Below are 15,040 nucleotides of genomic sequence, written 5' to 3'. Positions count from 1 at the left end.
GTTCACAATCTATCTGATGCTTCACAGACAATGCCTGGCCTTCAGCTGCCGGCCTGTTTTTGAGGTGGTAATGTTTTCTCCCCTTATCTGGCTTGACTTAACATAGTGATTTTTACCTGATTGCTCTAAGGAGTCTGGTTGTCTGCATTTACGAGGTCACCTGCTGAGCTTTCTTATCACTGTAAGCATATCTCAATATCACATTCCTTCCTTCTAAACAATGTAACACTGCAAAAACAACATTTCTATTCCCACAATTCCCCCCTTTTCTCTTTTTATAATTTGTTGATTTTTGCAAAATTTTTCTCTAAGGTGTAATTTGGTAGATGTCTTCCTCTTCTTCACTTTCTTTGCTTTCCATTTCCTCTAATATCATCATCTTATCTGAGTAGGGTGGTGGATCCATGGTCATTTGTTTCAAAAGTGCAGTTTCAATTAACCGCTGGACAAGTCCCCTTACACAGGGGATAATGCAACAACCAATGGCTGTCAAAACTCCTGCTACTACAATCAAGGATGTAAATATGGACACTACCATCCCTTTCCATTTACCAAACCAAGATTCCAACCATCCTGTGATGGGAGTGTCTGCTCCTGAGTTTTCTGCCAATTCATTGGCAAGGATAGTAAGCCCTTGCAATGCTCTAGTTACTGTGCAATCTGGGGCAGTATTGTTAGGGATAAAAGTACAACAACAGTTGCCCAGCATCAAGCACACACCACCTTTCTCCGCAAGAATCATATCTAATGCTATTCTGTTTTCCCAAGCCATTTTGCTGGTGGCATCTAGTTGTTCAGCGATTCCTCTTATCGCATCTCTTGTATAGCTTATGAATCTCTGGTGATTATAATAGATATAATTAATCCAATCCACATTTTTATTAATTGTTACCCACCAGAACAGTGACTCAAACCCTGCAGCAATTTGATTCCTGGCTTTATGTTCATCAGGAACTCCTCTAGGCACCCCTATAGAATCTATGTATACTCTATCATCAAATGATATTCCTAAGCCTCTTTTACTTCTTCTGGGTATTTGTGATGTTTCTCTTTCAAATGCCAGGGTGAAGGGTATAGCTAATTGAACAAGTGCACAAGTGCCTCCCCAGTTAGATGGTAGGGTGGACCGTAAGATACGTACTTCCACAGTACCACCAGAGATCTGCCCTGGGGATCTCAAGTCTTGAGCAGTTTCCCATCAAGTCCTTGGTAGCATTCAAGGTCCTCATGCATAAGGCAAATTCTCCCAGGTGACGGGTAGCACTCACACCCTGCCGTGAGAGGCAAGCTGTATGGTTACCTATAGCTGTAGAGAATACAGGGGGAACCCTGATATTGCTATCAAGCCAGGACGGGAACAGCAAAGAGAGAGACTTACAGGCCTCATTTCCCCAGGCAGTCTTTTCTTGGTACAATGCAATCATACATCGCATCCCCTGGGAATCCTTGGTCCACCTCAATGGGCAGGGCACTATCTGGGCAATCGGTCATCCCGAGGCACAAGCATAGCAATTGCTATGGTTGAGACTCTGGACAGTGTATTTGACCCATTCTATCCAGGCATTCACATCGCCACACCCTGTTTCAATCTCAAATGTTTGAACTGCCGCATTTCAAAGAGGGCCTCCTGTTTTCTCTCCTGTTTTCTCCTTCAGTTTCTCCCTTTCTCTGATGGAAATAGAGGATCGTTTCCATACAGCTATTCTCAATCTGGCTGTTGGGTCTCTCCCAGTTATTTGTTCTCTCTGCTCAATTGTCGTTGGGCATTTAAATCTCCGCAAGCTAACACCTCACAAGCATCAAACATGACAGATTGTGGTACATAACCCTCTGTCACATTCACCCATATTTTTATGGGGTATCCCGTCTTACTATTATCTGGTCATGCCTTTTCCAAGTTGCCAATTGACCAAGGCTTTCTCTGAGGCCTACAATCACTAAAAACAAAATTAATAATTGATTTTTCCCTGTCATTATTTTTAAACCTTAGGTTTCCAAATAATTATCAATACAAAGAGTAAGATGTACACTACTACTATAACAAACCCCCCTTGGGAGAACTTCAATTCACTATAGGTCTGTCCTTTCTCTCAATCACAAGTCACACTCATTAGCTACCTGTGAAAATAAAAGGTTAGTTTACAATTGTAAGCTTTTATCCCACTCAGAGTCCACTATGAGATTTTTCTCTTCGATTTCAGCTTCCAATAAGTCTTCTGTAGGAACAGCTTCCCAGGTACTAGGGTCGACAGATGCCTTCACTGGAGCATAGTGAGTCCAACCTTTTTCCGCAGTTCCTATGGCTGTTTCAGTGGTTAGTAGTCCTTGGAAGTGTCCTTCCCATTCAGGCCGGAGTTGATCTTTTCCAGGTCTGAATCAGGACCCAATTTCCCACGGGTCCTGAGAGATGACAAAGAAGAGGACAACCCCAGAATACAGTTCTTAAGAAAACTCTCTTGTTTCGAATTGTGGTATCTCATCCCTTCTGCCCAGATAGGGTAATCCGAACAGCATCTCGTACAGTGAAATTCCTATATCGTTTCTTGGTGCTGTTTGAACCTGTAGAAGTGCTAAAGGTAAGCATTTTACCCAAGGCAGCTGGGTTTCTAACACTAATTTAGTTAATTGCTTCTTTAATGTCTGGTTCATTCACTTTACCTTCCCAGAAGAGGAGGGGTGCCAGGGGGTGTAAAAATCCCACTCAGTCTCTAAAGCCTGCATTAACCCTTGCAGTACTTGTCAACGGAAATGACTTCCTTGATCTGAATCAATGTTTTCAGCTATCCCATATCTAGGGACTATTTGCTCCAGTGATACCTTAGCCACCGTGTTTGCAGTGGCAGATACGGAGGGGAAAGCTTACACCCATCCAGTCACGTGGTCAATTAGGACAAACAAGTACTTAAGTCTCCCTGCTTTAGGTAACTCAGTAAAGTCTACCTGTATACTTTGGAAAGGTCGAATCCCTGGCTCCCGTCCCCCTCTAGGTGAGTTACGGATGACCTTTTTATTTGCCTTTTGACATATGGTACATCCTCTGCATATTTGCTTCACTAAAGTGTATATTCCTACACAGACATACTCTCTTAGCACAACATCAAACATTGCTTGCACCTCCCAATGACTCTCTCGGTGTAAAACATCATATTTGCCTCATTAGTGCTTTATTCAGCATTTCTCTCCCATCAGGGAGTATCCATTTTCCCTCAGACTTTGTGGCTCCTGATTCCTTAAAAAAATCTTTCTCTTAAAACTTTTTAGTTCTTTCTTAGTTTTCAACAATTCCCTGAATCCTCTCTGGATTTATTCCCCGTTTTCCCTGAGACATTAGATGCCTTAAATACCTGACTTCTCTTTCTACATATTGTAATTTATTTTTCAATACTCCCAAGCCCTGCTTTCCCAGAAAGTTGAATAGCTTGTTAGTAGCTTCCTTCACAACTGTTTTCTCCTGTCCTGACAATAAAAGATCATCCACATATTTGTAACAGTAATTCCTCCTTTGGAGGTTATAATTGCTCCAAAATCTGTTCTAGAACTTTGATTTATTTGGGCAGTGGCCCTGTAAACCCCTGAGGTAAAACTGTCCATATGTATGGTTGCTTCCGCCCCCATTTCAGGGTCTTTCCAGTCAGAGGTGAATATATCTTTGCTCTCAGGACCTGAGAGCACTCCATTAATAACACTGTTATTCCAGTCTAACAATTTACTATTTGAATGCCCAATTTCATCATCAAATCCCTTCCCAACAAGTTAGTCCCTGCCTTAGGTACATACAATAATTGCCCAGAGATCATTTTATCCCCTAGTCTCAGCTTGGTATCCCCCAAAGGTGGCACTGTTATCCCAGTCCCTTCTACCCCCATCACTTTTAGGGTTTCATTAGTTAATTTAATCCCTGATACTTTACAAGCCAGTAATGACCTAGCTGCCCCAGTGTATTGGGTTTGATGGCAAGGTTCTGGGGGGGCTGCAGTGGCAGCCCCCACGAGGAGAATCCAGAAACCGCCCCGTGGCAGATAAGGGACAATTTCATCCGGCCCCAAAGGGGCCCACCGCTGCCCAGAGACAAGCCATGAGCAACACAGTCCGTGCCTCTGTGAGAGCAGATCCACGAAAACAAACAAACGAACAGACAAAAAGCTGCTGCTCAACAGCAGCTGGGAGAGCGAGGAGAGAGAAACCTCCCCGCAGACACCAAAGTCAGCGCAGAAGGAGGGGGAGGAGGCGCTCCAGGCGCCGGAGCTGAAGCCCCCTGCGGCATGTGGAGAGGCCCCTGGTGGAGCAGGCTGCTCCCCCCGTCCCCCCCCTTCTCGATACTTGGGAAACTGACCAAACACCACAGCAAATAGAGCAAAACTTCTAGACTGTTACTTAGACAATGCCTACATCCTCTTTCCCTGCTCATTCAACTTTCCCAATTCATTCAAAAAACAGCTCTGTCAAACATTACATACCACACCTTTAACACCTTCAATAACCCTTTTTAACACTTCTTTTTATCTTTCTCCAGCCTGTACTTTCACCAAAGTCTCAGTCATTAGCCAACTTAATTCCATACCTTTCTCCCTCCAGGATGCTGAAACAACACATCACTACAACATATTTCATCCCACTTTCCTTCTCTCCTCCTTCTTCCACTCAGGATATTCCTACCTGAAGTGGCCAGCCTGGCCACACTTAAAACATCAAAACATCCCATCAAAGCCTGTCCCTGCTAAGATTCAGGCCGCAACACAGGTAGCTTTCCTTGCCTGCCATTCCTTCATCTCTCTTCCTCTCTTTTCCATCCTGGCCCTGACTCCCCCTGAAGATTTTCTTCCTCTTTCTCCAACCCTCTGCCTGACTACCTGCTACACTGTTAATACCATTAGTTTCACTCTCTGCTTTTCCTTCTCATCTCCCCTCCTGACATACACCTCTCCAGGGCCTCCCGCAGGAGGGCCCCCCACAGTGACTGTTCACTACATCCCCCCACCTTCTGGAGCTTTTTCTGTGTATCTTGCCAGGCTTTAATCACAAAATGAACTTTCAAGAGCCCTTGGGATACCAGGTCCTCAGGATTCATCCCCAAGTACTTTCTCATTCTGACCCCAAGTCTCTCATATGATTTCTGTGTTGCACACTATTATTATTCCAGCCAGGATCGGCAAGTGGGTATTTCTGCCCTGCCGGCATTACCCCTGGTCCTGGAGGATGAGCTCTTTCCCATTTTTGTATAGCAGCTCTCCTCCTGATCATTCCCATTTCTTTCCCTGTAAACAAAATACTTATATACATAATTCCCCCCCCCCCAAGAGTATAAGTTAAGTCCTAGGAACTGGTCTAACAGTTCAGCTACCCTGTTGGGGTCCTCAATTAAAGACTTCATCTCCTTAAAACTCCTAACCTCTCTGCTGGTAAGGAGAGGGGGAAGTTCACTTAAGAGGATACACAGTTAGTGTTAGCACTGTTAGTATCAGGGAAGGCAAAATTCTCAGTACCTCTTCTACCTTGTTCTAATTCTTGCCAGAGCCTAGAGTACGCTCTCCTCTAGGGACAGTGTTAATAGCAGTCCCTGCCTCCCTTCCTGGAGCTACTGCTGCTGCCACCGGTGCAATATTAGGTTTATAGGGAGCATAACTTGGCTCCTCCTCTGAAAAAAAAAAGGAATCTTATTGTTTACACATAAATTTAAAGCCTGAATTTTCATCAGGCCCGTATTTTGGCCAAAATACTGCTGTTTCCTTAATTGGTTCTTTTGTCCAGACTAATACACAATATTTAACCTTTTTTTTTTTCTTTTATCATCTCCTCTAATTTTGAGATTATTTTTCCAATTTCTTATAATTCTTCAGGAAGAACTTTTGGTAGGCACTCCCCCAGGGATATTTCCCTGCCCCCTGGAACTCATATTTCCCATTTTTCCTATTCTGGAAAATGGGGGTGTACTGCCAAGCACTTCCCCGTGCAAGGGCTACCGCACACCTATGAGTTTACCAGATTCCCTGGTGTACTTCCGAGCACTTCCCCGTGCAAGGATTACTGTACACTAAATTTCCCTGGTGTACTGCCAAGCACTTCCCCATGCAAGGGTTACCGCACAACAAATTTCCCTGGTGTACTGCCAAGCACTTCCCTGTGCAAGGGCTTACCATACACCAAATTTCCCGAGACTCTTCCTTTCTCTCCCTTATCTCACGCTTCGTCCGCCGCACCCCTCGCGGAGTTACGGAACCGCGGATCAGGACTCCACACTCGCTTCGTACAAAAGTACGTCTCAATCACACATCACACAGAGTCTCACCCGACCCCCAAGGCAATACTTAATATTTCTTACCTTGGTCTGTGCACAGAGTTACCGGATCAATTCTTAAAACCCGGAGTGCCTGCCTTCTTCCTTTCCCCAATACTTCACGGATCCTGCCTCTTTAATCAGTCTCGGGCCCTCTGTCAGCTCTCCGCAGAACCGCCACCGTCGATGCACAGGACCGCTGAAATCAGCGGGGCATGCCTTCCTGCTGCTGCGGCGGTGGGGCTCCCCAGTAGGTGACTGGATCCCGGACGAGCCCCCAAATTGTGAGAAACACTCCGTAGCCAATAACTTAGGCTCAGGCAAGGATCTCAGTGAAGTAGTAATTTATTCGCGATTGCAATGGCGGGCGCCCCACAAGCAGGAGAGCGCGCCTACTAGTTCCAAAACACAGTTTATATACTTTTTGATGACAGGACCCTCCCCTGTTTCCCCACTGGAGTGGGTAATCCAGGTTCACAATCTATCTGATGCTTCACAGACAATGCCTGGCCTTCAGCTGCCGGCCTGTTTTTGAGGTGGTAATGTTTTCTCCCCTTATCTGGCTTGACTTAACATAGTGATTTTTACCTGATTGCTCTAAGGAGTCTGGTTGTCTGCATTTACGAGGTCACCTGCTGAGCTTTCTTATCACTGTAAGCATATCTCAATACCACATTCCTTCCTTCTAAACAATGTAACACTGCAAAAACATTTCTATTCCCACACTGGTTAGATATTTTCTACTTGCCCACTCTACCTCTTTCTTTACTTATTTATCTGTCTGTTATTTCATCTGTACATTGCAAGTTCTGTCTTGTTCAGTACATTAGGTGAGAGAATGAAATCCCACTTGTTTTCTAATCTATCTTTGTTATGGTGATAATTACTCATCTGGTTTGTTTTAATGCATGTCTCCTCTGTGACCCTATTTTTATTTTCACTGAGAATGAATTTATGATGAATTGATAAAATCAGTATACACATGTGCTGGCTTTCAGTTTACATCATGGTTTTACTATTAAGAAATTTCTAGCATAACCATATTGCTCATTATTTGGTATTTCTTTATCTTGTACCCTATGTCATGTTATTTTACACAATTTCTTGGTTTTTTTTTTTTTCTTTCAATTTACATAAAAAATGTTATCGTCTTAATTATCTTTGGTTACTGATAATTATGCATTAAGTACAGGAAGTTATATACAGGACAGAGCGAGAAGCTGAAAAGTCCTTGGCTTGGTGTAAGTACTGCTCTGCAACAATTAAAACATCAGCATGTTATCAGTGCTCTTCTCATCCTACTCCAAAACATAGCACCCTACCAGCTACTAGGAGGAAAATTAACTCTGTCCTAACTGAAACCAGGACAAGTACTTACCTAGATCAATGTTCCTAACTCCATTGCTGAAACTTTTAAAAGGTGCTAAGTAACTTCTTTGAACTTTTTAACATGACATGTCCACAGGTTCCTAAAGATTTATCACTGTGCAAGTCACAAGTGTCCCAGATTTGTTGCTAAACTATCACTGGATAAAATACAGAAAGTGTTTGAGAGCAGAAACTTGAGCCCTTGTTTCCTTAACCTTCCTGCGACTGTGTCCTACTTTCTAGTCAACGTCCCATTTTGTTCTTGCTGCAACATTTCCTTCATTTTTTTCTCCAAATCTGACTTCAGTTTCCTTATTGAACTGTATTTATTTTCTTCATTATGGCAAAGCTTCCTCTGGAAAGATGGATAGTGCTTCTTGTGTGAATCAAACTAGCATACATCTAAAGGTGAAGGCATCTTTTAGGGGGAAGAAGGTACTGGCGTAATCTCTTTCAGCTGCTCTCCTGAGGCGGAACATCAAAATGATACTTAATGGAAGAAGTGTTTGCTATTCTGGTTATTTTTAAAATAGAAGTTCTTTAGAAGAAGGATCACCTTCCTTCAGTGAGTCTTGCAGAAGGAAGACAGGGGACATTCAAGGTAGGTGGGATGAATTATCCTTAAAAACGTTCTGATTACATATAAGAGAGAGATGGTCTGTCAGATCACCTACTCAGATCAAACACTGAAAAGCCTCAGTTATAGCATTGGATCCTGTATTTAGGGTTAGGCTTTTGCAAAGAACTATGTAAAGTTCAAAGAATCTCAAAACACCTCATCAGTGGAATCATATGATACACATCTTAAATAAAATGTCTACATATTTTATGAAGAAAAAAGGGGAAAAAAATAGAATAGCATACAGCTGATTTTTTTTCCTTAATTTATTTCATGGGAAGCCATAGTCAACATCTAAGTTATAATCAAGAATAAATCTTCCTCTAAAAAGTTTCAGGTGCTGACAAACATTTCCACAAATATATAGGAATATATATATTTTTTTTTTTTTGAAGAAAATCCAGCAATAGTCATTAGCTGTGTGCCAAGCAGGCAATGATAAGTGATCTTGTAAATGAACCTAAAAAGACAATTCAGCCTTGTTGATGTATAACACTACTAAGTAAAAATATCTCAAAATTCAACACTTCTCATAGCGTGTTGCTTGAAAGACCATGCAGACATCATAATTATGTTAGTAGACTTTCCATGGAAAAAGCAGAATAATGAACAAGCTTAGTATTTATCTATTAATTTTCACTCAAAGATCAAAAATGCTTTGCAAACATTAACTAATTAAATATGATAAGTTCCTTTCTGCTACAGACAACAAAAATAGTTGTCCTTCATGATAAGTGCCTTTCATTTATTGCTATAAATGGCCATGGGGGTGTAGTGGGTTTACGTGGCAAGGTTTTGGTAGTGGGGGGCCATAGGGGTGGCTTCTGCGAGAAGAATCTAGAAGCTGCCCCATGTTAAGTAAGGACCCCACTGCTGACCAGAGCCAAGCCAATAAGCGATGTTGTTTTGCACCTCTGTGAGAGCATATTTAAGACAGGGAAAAAAAAAAACGCTGTGCCACACAGCAGCTGGGAGAGTGAGAGGAGTGAGAAACAGCCTTGCAGGCACCAAGGTCAGTGAAGAAGGAGGGGGAGAGGTGCTCGAGGCGCCGGAGCAGAAGTCCCCTGCGGCCTGTGGTGAGGACCATGGTGAAGCAGGCTGTCCCCCTGCAGCCCATGGAGTACCACGGTGGAGCAGGGTTCCACACTGCATCCTGTGGAGACCACAGTGGAGCAGGTGGACCGGCACCGACAGAGGCTGTGGCCTGGGGAAGACCCCTGCCAGAGCAGATTCCGGGTCAGACCTGTAGCCCATGGAGAGGAGCCCATGCAGGAGCAGGTGACCTGGCAGGAGCTGCTGCCCGTGGGGGACCCAGATTGGAGCAGTGTGCTCCTGAGGGATGGACCCCGTGGTACGGACCCATATCTGGAACAGTTCTTGAAGAGCTGCTGCCTGAGGGAAGCCTATGTCGGATCAGTTTGGCAAGGACTGCATCCTGTGGGAGGGACCCCACAGCACAGGGGACGAGAGTGACCGAGAAGGAGCAGCAGAAAGAAGCACTATAGACTGACCGTAACACCCATTCCCCTGTTCCCCTGCGCTGCTTGGGGGGAGGAGGTGGAAGTGGGTGGTTGGGGGGGAAGGTGCTTTTGGTTTCTTTCCTTTGTTTCTTACTTCTCTAGCTTGTTAGTAATAAGCAATAAATCTTACTATCTCCCTATGCTGAGTCTGTTTTGCCGGTCACGATAATTACTGTGTGATCTCCCTGTCCTTAACTCAACCCCTGAGCCCTTTTTATTGCATTTTCTCCCCATTCCTCTGTGAGGAGGGGGAGTGAGAGAGCGGTTGTGGTGGAGCTCGGCCACCCACCCGAGTAAAACCACCACAGGGGGGGTTGAGAGTGAAAAATTTCTTTTAATTAATATGACTTCAGCAAATTCGTCTTTCATACTTAATCATTTCAGTAAGCTATGCAACCACTCCTTTTATGCCTATAGCACATCACATACGTAAGTACCTCTAGCAGTTCCACTAACTTATTTGGAAAGCCGTGTTGCCTCTGCTTAGACATGCAGCTAGTTTCTGTTCTGAGCTACCTGATCAAAGCAGTTTGAAACATCTGTTTCTAGTTCTTGGCCTGTGTCATACCTTTTCTGTACATCGTGATTTCTGTTTGTTACATTTTTGATAGCAATGGAACAACACAGAAAATCTTCATTAGACCATCTGTGGTGGCACCCTCATAAAAAACCCTAGTAAAAGTTTTATGCAGTACAAATAATAGAATCAGAGAACGGATTGAGTTGAAAGTGACCTTTAAGGTCATCTAGTTCCAACCCCACTGCAATGGACAGGGACACCTTCCACTAGACCACGGTTCTCAAAGCCCCATCCAACCTGGTCTTGAACACTACTAGGGATGGAATATCTACAACTCTGGGCAACCTGTGCCACTGACTCACCACCTTCATAGTAAAGAATTTCTTCCTTTTACCTAATCTAAATCTACCCTCTTTCAGTTTAAAGCCATTACCCCTTTTCCTATGACTGCTCTTGACAATGAGTCCCTGTCTAGCTTTCCTGTAGGCCTCCCCCTTAAGTACTGGAAGGCTGCAATGAGGTGTTTCCAGAGCCTTCTCTTCTCCAGTCTGAAGAACCCCAGCTCCCTCAGCCTGTTTTCATAGGAGAGTTGTTCTAGCCTTCTGATCATCTTTGTGGCCCTCCTCTGGACTCATTTTAACAGGGCCATGTCTTTCTTATGTTGGGGGCCCCAGAGCTGAATGCAATGGTGGGGTCTCATGAGAACAGAGTAGAGGGGGAGAATCACCTCCCTTGACCCGCTGGCCGCGATTCTTTTGATGCAGCCCAGGATACGGTTGGCTTTCTGGTTTGCAAGCGCACATTGCAGGCTCATGTTGAGCTTCTTGTCAACCAACACTCTCAGGTCCTTCTCCTTAGGGCTGCTTTCAAACCATTCACCACTCCTTTTGTTGTTGTGCTTGGGATTGCCCCAACCCAGATGCAGGACTTTGTTCTTGGCCTTGTTGAACTTCAAGAGGTTCACACAGGCCCACCTCTCAAGCCTTCCAGATCCCTCTGGATGGCATCCCTTCCCTCCAGCATGTTGACCACAACACAGAGCTGGATAGCATTGGCAAACTTGCTGAGGGTGCACCCGATTCCACTGTCCATGTTGCCAAGAAAGATGTTAAATAGTACCACTTCTAATACCAAATGACACTTGTCACTGACCTCCATTTGGACATTGAGCCATTGAATGCAATTCTTTGAGTGCCACCATTGAGCCAATTCCTTAACCACCGAGTGGCCCATCCATCAAATCAACATTTCTCCAATTTAGAGACAAGGATATAATGGGGAACAGTGTCAAATGCTTTGCAGAAGTCCAGATAGATGATGTATGGTAGCAGACAAGAGTGCTGTCCCAAAATGGAAAGAATCTATTATATCTATGTCATTCCAGAAAGATGTTTCTCCCTATCTTTAGATATATATACGATTGTGTTTCAAATAAATTGGTAATTACTATCATGAATTCTCTTATTTTTGTTTGTAAGTGTAACAATTTATTCCATACTAATTTGCTATTAAAAAATAAATAAATAAAAAATAAATAAAAAGAGCTAGTTTTGATTTAATGTGCAATCAAGGGACATTCTCCTATTTCTGGTTATAAATCTAGCAAATACAACATGAAAAGATGGGTTTGAAGAAAAGTTTAAAGGAGTGAGAAAAAAAAATAAAGTCCCAGTTTAAGTGTATGTAACCTTAAATAGAATATATATATATGTATGTTTATGTATGTGTATATATGTACATAAACACACAGACATGCCTATATTGCTATTCATATATGTAGACAGTCTATCTTACATAGAAAATATAATAATAATAATAACAATAATAACAGCAATAAAGAAAATATATTGCCAGAACAAATATGACACTAAAAATAAATCTGTAAAAATAAACCTGTATTTCAGGTATGATCTGTGTGCAAATTAATTTAAGTAATCCAGAAGACACTATGTAATTTAACCAAGCAGTAGAATCTGGATAGCATTATTTTTCATGATGTTTTCTGTCTTAATCAAAAAGAACAACTAGAGGAAAAGTTGAAGCTTGTGCATAAAGCCATGATGAACACCTAGATGAACACTGAAGTGGTCTGTGTATTTAAAGGAAGAGTAAGAACACAAAACAAAACAAAACAAAACAAACACTATAAATTCATCTTCTTTTAATCTAAGAAATGTGTCTGTTCACTAAGGATAGGATGCAAGTATGTGATTTGTTTGCATGTAATTATATCAAATATAAATGCACATCATTAATACAATACTTTTTTTCCTTGAAAATAAGTCTTTGCATATATTGAGCCCTGAATAACTTGTGCACTTAGGTAACTCAAAACTCATACTATTCTTTATTTTGCACTGTATTCCTTACTGTATGCCTTAGCTATATATCCTGCAAATGTATGGCTGGAAAGAAAAATACTTGAGAAAAGGGTTGTGGACCATGTGGAGAGGTGAATAAAAGAAAGAAAGGGAAAAAAAAAAAAAAAAAAAAAAAAAAAAAACGTCTGCAGGGCTCTGACAAAGCAAGTGTAACTAGCAATGGGGACTCCACAATAAATTTCCTTTTGTGCTACATAAACTTACACATTATCTGTAGTGGTACTAAATTAATTTTTTATTCGTAAGTTTATTTTAACCAGATTTTTTTTTTTCGTTAAATATGCGTATGAAAATGCAGTAACCATGCTCTGGAATTAAGCCAATCATGGTAGGTTTAAGATATGCTTTCTTTGACTTGAATGATGTTATTGATCTTTATCATCTTCAACATCGACTATGTAGCTAATTTTGGGAAAAAAAAAAAAAAAAGAAAAACAACAACAACAACAACAACAGAAAAAACAGATTGCAGTTTAAATTTCAAAGTGCTAACATACCAAGGTTCTACATAAGAATGTAAATTAATCCCTTTAAAATAATTGCAGCAATTATTAAATTGTTCCTGGAAAGTCAAATGCAGATTTCTGTAGACAAGTAATGTATTTTAATATTAATATAATTCAGGCTGAGCTAAAGAAAAGATTCTTTGTTTCCCTAACAGAGTCAGATTCCTTAAACATTATACAGTGATAAAAAAGAAACTTATATTATGAGGGTGTTTACGTTTTTTAAAAGTTTATGTTGATTCTTCTGAGATACCTTGTTTGACACTTTTGTTGGTTTGGCATCTATCCTTGTAAAATATTGTGTTTACATTTTGTGAATATTTAATACAATTGTTTTTGTTTTCTTGTAAGAAAGATGAATCATCTAGATTTTGACTTAGGACCTGGAAGCTACTTTAAATATGCAACTATTTTCTTCAAGTCACTGCTGTAGGCAAGAAAGGACACATCTGTGACCTAGTAACTGGAAAGCATTCAATAAGCAAGACTTCATAAAGCTATATTTATTTTCATGATTTGCATGAGATTTGCCTACAAAAGAATAGAAACATTTGCTGGAAGTTATTTAAAACAAACAAATAAACAAACAAGGGAGTTGCTACAAAATAATTTGAAAAGATCAAAGAAAGCATACTTGAAATGAAACAATATATATATTTTTTTGCTTCTATTACCATTGCATTATTATTATTATTAGTAGTAGTAGTAGTAGTAACAGGTGGTGGTGGTGGTGGTAGTGGTAGTTTTGTGGGAAATAAATAAAATCAAAATATTTCTATTTGTTATTGGTGTTATAGTCAAGAGAAATAAAAGCCATAAGGCTTGCACATATTTAAAGACAAAAGTGAAGACCAGTTTAAAAAAAAAAAAAAAATCCAATGACTAAAGATCAGAAACATTCAAAACACAAAATTTACAGTGATATGTTTGTGGCTTAGCAGAGGCAGTAATAAGCCCATCCAGCATCTGGTGAAGATAGGATGACTTTGTTCTTTGGACAGTGTCCTCGTTAGTATTCTCCCACTGATTTTGCAATAATCATTATCAGAGTCAGGAAACTGAGGAATTAAGATTTACATAGAATAATGACTAAAGTCTAACTCTTATAGATTTCACCCTGTTTGATAATTGGACTAGATAAGAAAAAAGTGTGAAAAATGAGTTTTCAACAACTGTGCTGTCCCAACACATACCTGAATGATATTATGCAGCCTTTCAGCAGCAGTTCAGAGGAGCATTCAGAATTCACATCACAGACAAAATAAACCCTATCCTGCCAAATGTTAGTAGCAGAAAGAATTACAGGAGTGTGAAGAGGCTCTAAGCTAAATTGGGATCCATTATGCTAAATGTCGTACACAGTACGAACCAATAGTTAGTTACCAGTTTACTGTCTAAATAGCTGGGAGACGAGAAACAAAGGCACAGAAGAGTCCAATGACCAGCTGATTCCTCACAGATGGATGTAAAAAGAGAGGAGGTGTGTCCTGAGCCCAGTCAGACAGATACATACCAGTTTCTGCTCAGGAGATACTTAACTGTATAGCTTTGTTAGTGGTAGGGCTGGGTTATTACAGCTGATTGTGCAGATATCTCTCAAAATGTCTCTGTGGCTTCTAGACTGTAGGTAGCTCACACTGAACCACTGTGGAACATGGGGCAAGCAGCTTCTCTTTTATGTTACACATATATTTCTGCTACTGATGCAATAACCTTATACCACAGTCTTCCCCTTAGCTTTTAAACAACAGGTTATAATGGCCAAAACCACAGAAACTGATGCTGTAGTTCAGTGCACTGATTTGAAATAATTTAATTGGCCTAATCATTGCAGAGTTATAGACCTTAGTGA

The 15,040-nt window shown here is 41.2% G+C and overlaps 1 protein-coding gene across 1 annotated transcript; it reads right to left on the bottom strand.

The window, feature by feature from the left end:
* Window positions 1-307: 307 nt before the first annotated feature.
* LOC118247835 (endogenous retrovirus group FC1 Env polyprotein-like) lies at window positions 308-10,362 on the bottom strand. Its single transcript, XM_050708786.1, is given in 3 exon segments — window positions 308-1,129; window positions 1,131-1,603; window positions 10,350-10,362. Coding segments are annotated over 3 exon segments (1,308 nt in total).
* Window positions 10,363-15,040: the final 4,678 nt, after the last annotated feature.

This window comes from Cygnus atratus, chromosome 2 (genome assembly GCF_013377495.2).
Source record: "Cygnus atratus isolate AKBS03 ecotype Queensland, Australia chromosome 2, CAtr_DNAZoo_HiC_assembly, whole genome shotgun sequence".
Lineage (NCBI taxonomy): Eukaryota > Metazoa > Chordata > Aves > Anseriformes > Anatidae > Cygnus > Cygnus atratus.
The sequence above is the reverse complement of the archived record's forward strand: the minus strand, read 5'-3'. Positions and strand labels throughout refer to the sequence as shown.